Here is a 9,274-nt window from a genome sequence, read left to right on the forward strand (position 1 = left end):
GGTTGTTACCAACATCTGGTGAAAATTTCATGTCATTAGCACCTCTAGTAATATATTTACTGGGAAAAATGTTGACCTGTTCAATACTTATTTTATCCGCTGTATTCTTACTGACTGCCTGTAGAAAAGCTTTTTTCCAAATCACTGTGTTAATCTGAGAATAGATCATTACATTCTCAAGTTTTTTTTTCTCTACACCAGCCTTTTTTTTTTTCAAAATATTGCCTTCCTTGTTGCATTCATTTTCTATTAGTTCTTCATTTCCCCATTTGAAGATGTGTTAGATTTTTCCAATTCACTCAGATTCCCAGTGGTAGTTTTTGAAGTGTGTGTCATTTGGTTTCATAAAGTGCAGTAGTGACTGCATATTGACGCTTGTTTCCGTCTCATGTTGAGAGCATTTCCGTGGAGAGCACAACATTTCTAGCCCTGTGCACAGCTCACTGACTGCATACACCAAAAGCTTTTTAAGGTGCTGCCACTCGTCTGCATTTCCTCTATTTTTGCTCCATTCAGCTAAAGTAATGATGTCTTTGAGAGCAGCTTTACTGTTTGCCTTGCTAAGACAAGAACTGCCAAATGGCCACTAGAGCTGTGTATTAGCAGGAATGTGGTGATATGGCACGAGTTGCTAAATATCTCGATATGCTGCGATACTGTAAGCAAGGCGATATATTGCAATTTTTTTCTTCAATTTTTTTATTAAAAAACAGTATGTTTTATGTGTATTTTATAAGTTTCATATTTCTTATGTCATTCATGTTTTCAATGATTAGTCCAAATATGTCATTAAATAGTTTGATAATACATTTGTGGCAGTTTTAAGATTTATAATATTATTTTATTATTTAAAAGAATATGGTCACTCACCACATTAACATTGGCCTATATGTACTTTATCTTGTGCTGAAAATTCAGTAAACAGATCAAACGCTACAGTCTGTGTTGAGGTCACGGTGCTCCTTTCACTTAAGGGGGTAGCAAAAGTACACCAGTTATTTAATATACTCAGTGTTTTATGTAGTTGTTGCATTTGGCCACTTCACTACCATCTTTTGGGTGCCCTCTTCAACTCATGGCACTAGACAAATGACTGCCTGCCTGCCATATTGTTTGTGACAGCTTTGATTGCAGGCTGCAGTCATGGGAGACTTCAATTTGGTTTAAAACACATGATATCCCGGCTAGTACGGGACAGTTGACAACCCTACCTCAGCTTTGAAGGCAGCCGGTATTCTGCTTAGATTTAGCCATCGATACTTATTGCTAAAGTTTAGTCGCAATGCTAACGCTTGAGCTAGCATCATACTCTGAAGCTCCACAGGAGTGGAAGAACCAAATCAATAACTACACCTCATAGTTTGAATTGTTTGCTGCCCATGGGTCCTTCACCATATCTTTTAATATTTATGTTGTGAGCTCATAAAATGATCAATTTTATTATCTGCCTATATATGTAGAGTCACTACATCTTGAGGCAAAGATATACGTACATGTGCATGTTTCAAATATTGAAAGGCAATGAAAGAATTTTTCTATTTTTTGGTCAATAAATCCTTGTCCTTTTGACTTCTACAAGCATGAAATCATATCCCTGTAATGCCTTAAATTGCCAAATAAATGTACCTTGTTTCTGAGTCTAACCTGTAAGGCACAAGTCAAGTGTACACATAAAATCAATAGTGTTACAACAACAATAAAAAGCAGTAACATGTTTGTAGTAGATTACTTGTGTCCCTACTCACCCCTGTTTAGATTAACCAGAGGCCATCTGTGTGCCTTGCACTGCTTGGTACCAGAGGGGCCTGTTGGAAACCAGGCCAGCCCACATTTGTGTGCCTCACACTGTAAAGAATCTGCCCTGCACTGGTATTCTGAAGCTTTGGCCGTTTGGCCGTATGTCTCCTACATTCTTTCTTTCCATTTCTTCTCTTTTTCAAACACACGTATGCACACTCATTTTTACTTCTTCCTCTCCCAAGACCGTGTCCTCTCTGGTGTGTGGATAGCACATCAATGGGAACATTAAAGGTTACAAGGCTCGACAAAACAACACGCTCACGACTTCAACCTGACACTTGACTGCACACCCTTTGATCCTAGAGGTTCTGTTTCACATACACAAACAGGCACACACACACCTACACATCATACACACAGTCACCAGTTCTCTGTCACTGTCTAGCTTTCTCACACATAATACAGTGTTATGACAATATGAAACATGTTTAGCATTTATAAGCTACCCACAGTCCTAAAACTCCAGATAACTTATACATCAAATGCATGTTAAGCATCAGATGGACTTTTATTCCTAATTACCCTCTGGGATCAATAAAGTATTTTTGAATTTGAATTTGAATAATTGTTAAATTCTATCTCAATCCGATTGAGCCAAAACTCATTCTTTGGGAAAGCTATTATGGAAAAGATTGTGATGCTGTAATTCTGAGTGTTTTATGTGCTGCAGAACAGGAACCTGCTGTAAAACAGCAATTATGCTGAGTCAGGCTTGATTTTTAATTATCTTTTCCTGTTAAATAAATAAATCAAATCAAATCAACCCATCACCTTATTTTTCACATTTATTAAATATTTTATGTATACATCAATGGGTTGTGCAGACCTGATTAATGCTGTAAAACAAGGATTCTATCTGATTAAATTGTGTTCATTGTCTGAAAAATACCCCATGACAAAATCTAGAAACCTTGCCACTACAAACACTGAAACACAAAAATGTGCTACACTTCAACTTGGAAACAGGTCACCATGTTAGTGTGAGATGTTATTTGTGTAAAGACACACTTAGTTATTTAAGTTATACTAGAGCAGCTGTGGCTTAGTGGCTAGGGGAGTTGTCCAGTAACCAGTGAGTTTTTGGTTTGAAACCCCACTCTGTCCGTCTCAGCCATTGTGTCCTTGGGCAAGATACTTCACCTGGCTACTGGTGGTGGTCAGAGGGCCTAGTGGAACCAATGTATGGCAGCCTCGCCTTTGTCTGTCTGTGGCTACAATGTAGCTCACACCCATCGCTGTGTTTTGTGTGTATGAATGGGTGAATGTAGTGTAAAGCTCTTTGGAGCTGTTGGAAGAGCTATACATGTGTAGGCCCTTTGCCATTTACCCCTAGCACTTAAAAAAATAAAAAATATATAAAAATAATAAAAACAGAATTGCACAAACTCATTCTTTTCTTATTAAACAAAATGTATTTATTGTTTACACCATTGTTCTCCATAATATCTTTGGGTAAATTGTGTAGCATGTTGTCAATGTGTACCTTAAAGGAACTGTAGTTCTGGGATACAGAGTTACAGGCCATTGTCAGCCTGTTGGCTTCCTTCACTCCATTATTCTTCAATTTTATCTAATTAACCAACAACCTAGTGTCTTGTTTGTAGTGAATATACTTGCGAGTGTGCATCTTACAGTTCTATTTAACTGTCAGTAGGAGTACATTGTATTTGTGAGAAACTTGGCCCAATTGGCACAAATGTGCTTCATGAAAAAAACCCTTGACAAAGGAAGTACATTGATAAAACAGCCTTTCACCATAGCTTTACAGTAAAGAATTTCAGTGTGTGCAAATTGGAAGACCATGGGCCTTTGGTCAATTAACCTTGTCCTTCTCCTATTCATATATTTTGCTCAAACCTACCACTCAGCCTAACAATCAGATCCCTGCTGCAAGTGAGCCAACCAGTTAAAACCTTGCTGCGCTGCTAGTCTCTTCAGCACCACCCAGTTATTAGCTATAATGTTTTTTTTTTCCTTCTATTAATTCATTCAAAGATTTCTCATTCTGGAGCTAAATTAAAGTAAATGAAAAAGAGATGTTTCTATTGTGTTTTCTTTCTTTTTTGCTAATGCATTTGATTGGCCTCAAGTAGAAGAAAAAAGAAAATGAGAAACTGGAACAAAATATCAAATGTACGTGTTTATACACTTGAGTGTAGGAGTCTAGAAGAAGAGTCAAAGACTTGGAGAAAGAGTTGAAATGTTCAGTAAACCTATTCTTAATCACAAATTGATCAAACTCCACGAGGAACCTTTTACAGAGTTATTACTTTTCCTTCAGAAGTGAATGAAATTATGCCAGATGCAAGCAGTCAGGCTGTTTTTTTTTTTGTTTTTTTTTTTTGTTATTGGAATCTGCCCCATGAATTTCTGTTTGATACTTCAACTTGACATTGCTGTTTGGCACCAACACAACAATACACACAGATTAAACACAAGTAATTGAATGCCTTGACCCTAAGAAACAATTGTTGAGCTGTTTGATCAGCTATCCTCCACCTTTTATACGCTCTGGGCACATATGAAGTAAGGTCAGACTGTTCTCCTTAGTAGGTCAAAACTAGGTTAATTGAACCCATTCTTGCTCTGATTTGATATATTTACACACAGATTGGTGGCAGGCCTGTCACTTGATTACAGCATGTTTTTGGTGACAGATATTTATTTGTCGTGTTTTTTTATCACCTTTGCCCTGTTTGCACCTGGTTCTGGTAACCTACACTGCGCACATACAGACAAGCAAAGTGCAGACAGGTTTCTCTTCAGCACCAGGTTTGTGTTTGTTTTCTCTCTCTTCTTTACAGTGCCTTGCTCTAAGTAGATTTCGCAGAATGAGTTGAAAATCTGATGCATCACTGTGTGCATGGAACAGATTTTTTTATGGAAACAATTAATTAGATGAAATATGTCATTATAACCTAAGACATAATTAAACCTCAGATTAATAATTCAATATTATAAAGGTCATCATTTGTATTAGGATACAGTCATAACTACAGTCTGTTTGTGTTTGGAACAAGGTTTTCTTGTTTGTTTCCTCTTTTCTCCTCAGATGCCAGAAAGCGTGTACTTGTTTTTGATTAGCTGGGTGCGATGGGCTTTTGGTGCCTTGGTACACTGCAGTAATTAGGCTGTCAGTCAAATCCAGATGGCTGGTGGCTTCAATGAGAAGTTTTCAGATGAGACTTTAGTTTTGCTTTTGTTGGTCCACAAACGATTATGCTACACAAGCATAACATCCTAATGTGTATACAGGTGCTGGTCATAAAATTAGAATATCATGAAAAAGTAGATTTATTTCAGTAATTCCATTTAAAAAGTGAAACTTGTATATTATATTCATACATTACATACAAACTCATATATTTCAAATGTTTATTTCGTTTAATTTTGATGATTACAAATGACAACAAATGAAAATCTCAAATTCAGCATATCAGAAAATTAGAATCTTGTGAAAAGGTTCAAAATGGATGGCACCTGGTACCACACTCTAATCAGCTAATTAACTCAAACCACCTGCAAAGACCTTTAAATGGTCTTTCAGTCTAGTTCTATAGGCTACACAATCATGGGGAAGACTGCTGACTTGACAGTTGTCCAAAAGACGACCATCGACACCTTGCACAAGGAGGGCAAGACACAAAAGGTCATCGCTAAAGAGGCTGGCTGTTCACAGAGCTCTGTGTCCAAGCACATTAATAGAGAGGCGAAGGGAAGGAAAAGATGTGGTCGAAAAAAATGTACAAGCAAGAGAGATAACCGCACCCTGGAGAGGATTGTGAAACAAAACCCATTCAAAAATGTGGGGGAGATTCACAAAGAGTGGACTGCAGCTGGAGTGAGTGCTTCAAGAACCACCACACACAGACGTATGAAAGACATGGGTTTCTGCTGTCGCATTCCTTGTGTCAAGCCACTCTTGAACCACAGACAGCGTCAGAAGCGTCTTGCCTGGGCTACAGAGAAACAGGACTGACTGCTGGTGAGTGAACCAAAGTCATGTTCTCTGATGAAAGTAAATTTTGCATTTCCTTTGGAAATCAARGTCCCAGAGTCTGGAGGAAAAGAAGAGAGGCACTTCATCCACGTTGCTTGAAGTCCAGTGTAAAGTTTCCACAGTCAGTGATGGTTTGGGGTGCCATGTCATCTGCTGGTGTTGGTCCATTGTGTTTTCTGAGGTCCAGGGTCAACGCAGCCACATACCAGGAAGTTTTAGAGCACTTCATGCTTCCTGCTGCTGACCAACTTTTTGGAGATGCAGATTTCATTTTCCAACAGGACTTGGCACCTGCACACAGTGCCAAAGCTACCAGTACCTGGTTGAAGGACCATGGTATCCCTGTTCTTAATTGGCCAGCAAACTCTCCTGACCTTAACCCCATAGAAAATCTATGGGGTATTGTGAAGAAGAAGATGCAATACACCAGACCCAACAATTCAGAAGAGCTAAAAGCCACTATTAGAGCAACCTGGGCTATCATAACACCTGAGCAGTGCCACAGACTGATCGACTCCATGCCACGCCGCATTGCTGCAGTAATACAGGCCAAAGGAGCCCCAACTAAATACTGAGTGCTGTACATGCTCATACTTTTCATGTTCATACTTTTCAGTTGGCCAACATTTCTATAAATCCTTTGTTTTTATTGGTCTTCAGTAATATTCTAATTTTCTGATATGCTGAATTTGAGATTTTCATTTGTTGTCATTTGTAATCATAAAATTAAACGAAATAAACATTTGAAATATATGAGTTTGTATGTAATGTATGAATATAATATACAAGTTTCACTTTTTAAATGGAATTACTGAAATAAATCTACTTTTTCATGATATTCTAATTTTATGACCAGCACCTGTACATTGATGTGTTTTGTCCTGATTTGGTGCAAAGAGATGAGGGCCTTTTAAAAAAGAATACCTAAAAATAAAACAGAAGTCCATGCACCATTGAAACATATATGATAGAAAATAAAAACAGCAACAAGGAATTCATCAGCTATCACACAGAGAATGTTTAATATTAAGTTGGCAACTGTTGGAGCTGACAAAAAGTAAAAAGGAAATCATGAATATGAGTACTGGGGCAAAGATTACCAAAAAAGATTATTTTTCTTTTTAAATTTTAGAAAATTATAACTTTATCCAAGGTGCTATGAAACTGCTTTGCTTGCAAGCTGATTGACAGTCACTATTAAAAAAAACCACCATTTATAATTTCCCTCCAAACTAAGAATCCTTAATAGCTTCCTGAGAATTTTCCATTCTTGAAGTCCACATCAAAAAGACACATTATTTTAAGTCATTTTCATTTCTTTTTAACTAGCATGACAAAAAAATACATAAAAATACAAATTTCTCATTTGGCATTAATGGCTCCAGTTGTGTCCCTGTTTAAAAGAACATTTGCTTAACAGGTTTGAAGTGAAGATCAAAATAAACTTGATTCTTGGGGAAAATGCTCACATGTTCTAATCACTGCAAAATCTGACATACGGTATTTGTTGAGAAAACATGTTGGAGAAAGAAACAAGTATCATATATGCAAATATAAAACGTTTTACAGCGTGGGGTGGAGTGATCACAATTTGGGCTTCAGCAAACCTTAAAGGTTGCACAAACTGTACCAAATGCACAAAATGTAAAATCCTACACAGCAGCTGGTTTTATTAAACTTTAAATTTTTATTCTGTTTAAAATGGATAATAAAAACAGGTCTAACTGTATTTTTAATTACCCATTTTTTTCAGACAAAACTGATTAATTTAATCAGGTTTGCTCTAGAAATGTTCTCTCTGCATTTTTGATTGGATATACGTTACAACATAACGCGCACCTCTGTCTTTTTCTCAGATTGTGTTCGAAGGAATTCGTGGCCCAGGTTTTGAAGGGGACATCGCCATCGATGACGTATCTATCACCATAGGAAAATGCAAACAAGAAAACACTGTAGCCAACGCAGGTAAGACAGGTAAGATGTGAGTGATGTGGCACACACGCACACACGCACATATAAAGTGTGTGTATGTGGGTGTGTGCACACAGGTGTGTGTGTGTGTGTGTGAATGTGTGTAGACCTCCTTTTAACCTCCCAGTAAAGAGCTGAACTAAAATAGGTTTAGCCTAATTTTTTCAGCGGTAAATAAATTAAAGAGCAGCAGAGCATGGATCAGTATGGTGTACATTTAAAATACAAACATTTTCAGTGCTGAGAAGGGGTTTGAGAGAAAATATTGTCATTAAGGAGACAAAGCACAAAGACACACAAGCAAGTAGAATGGCAGCAGGCTGGGTTATTTGTGGTCCCTCCTCACTTCTATTGTCTCATTATCGTCTCTTTTTCTGCGGTGTTTTCATCCTCTAACTTTACACTCAACACTTCTGCTCCCTCCCAAGCATCAAGCTTCATTATATCCAATCTCTTATTCTATCCTCTCTGCTCAGTCTGCCCTTTTTAGGCTTACCTCTTTGAATTATTATTATTTTTTATAAAACTTTGTCCTGTGTCTTTTGGAGTAAAAGAAACATCAAAGATCCATATTTTGAAAAACAAATATGAATAAAAAACTGTGTCAGAGGAAAGAGTCACAGAAAGAAAAACAAAGACGAGTGTGTTGTGGAAAAAGAAAAGTTAARCAAAATGCAGAAATACGTGATCAAAAAAGTTCTTCACTGCAATGGTCTCTGAGTAATTTATTGCAATAAAATGAGAGTCAACATGCATACAGCAATACAAGTTGAATCTCGAGACACAGCCCCAGTGAAGCATCTTTATACCCTTAACAGAAACCAGTTCCAAAAACTGGTTATTTATGACATGCGAGGAGTGGTTCTTTGTCTGATCAGCAAAAATTCCTAGAGAAGTTGAAATTTGTTCTGTGGCCTTTAGACAAAGGGGAAAGCTGTCTAAAATGTGGTAAAATGTGGTGAAACACCTTAGAATGTGGATGCACTTGCAATTTCATTGTCTCTTATCTGTTCATATTCCAATAGTAAAACACAAAAAGTCCTGCGATCCAGTTGTGCAGAAATTAGGGCGTGTGTGTGAGAGGTTTAACTGACTATGTAAACTTATATCAGTCAACATGATTCAGCATTTAATATATTTGTAAGTAAAACAACAAAAGAAACATAAGTAAAATGCATTCAAAACTTGAATTCAAGGGTGACAATTTCATTTTCCTTCACAAGTGTAACTAAACACAATTTAGAGTCAGAATTAAAAAGAACACAGAGAAGAGTCTAAAGTACAAAATCTTTATATCTAACAATGCAAACGGAAGATGTTTGGAAACGAATGACAAGAATACAAAAAAACTCAGTAGAGAAACTCCACTTGTGCAGCTGTGCAAAAAGGCACTTCAGTTTGAAGGTAACTAACAAAAAAAGTCAATCTTTTAGAGCAGTGGTTCCCAAACTTTTTATCTTCTGACCCACAAAATATCCATGCAAAAACTTGTGACCCCAAATA

General features: G+C 37.1%; 1 protein-coding gene across 2 annotated transcripts in view; it reads left to right on the plus strand.

The window, feature by feature from the left end:
- The window catches only part of mdga1 (MAM domain containing glycosylphosphatidylinositol anchor 1), a 276,568-nt gene that overhangs the window by 259,984 nt on the left and 7,310 nt on the right, over positions 1 to 9,274 (plus strand). The window contains exon 17 of one of the 2 annotated variants that reach the window (XM_014020516.1): positions 7,657 to 7,774. In XM_014020516.1, the coding sequence (XP_013875970.1) occupies positions 7,657 to 7,774 (118 nt within the window). The remainder of the gene's footprint in view (positions 1 to 7,656; positions 7,775 to 9,274) is intronic. The other variant, XM_014020517.1, reaches the window with a different exon arrangement.

Source organism: Austrofundulus limnaeus, unplaced genomic scaffold, assembly GCF_001266775.1.
Source record: "Austrofundulus limnaeus strain Quisiro unplaced genomic scaffold, Austrofundulus_limnaeus-1.0 Scaffold255, whole genome shotgun sequence".
Taxonomy (NCBI): Eukaryota; Metazoa; Chordata; class Actinopteri; order Cyprinodontiformes; family Rivulidae; genus Austrofundulus; species Austrofundulus limnaeus.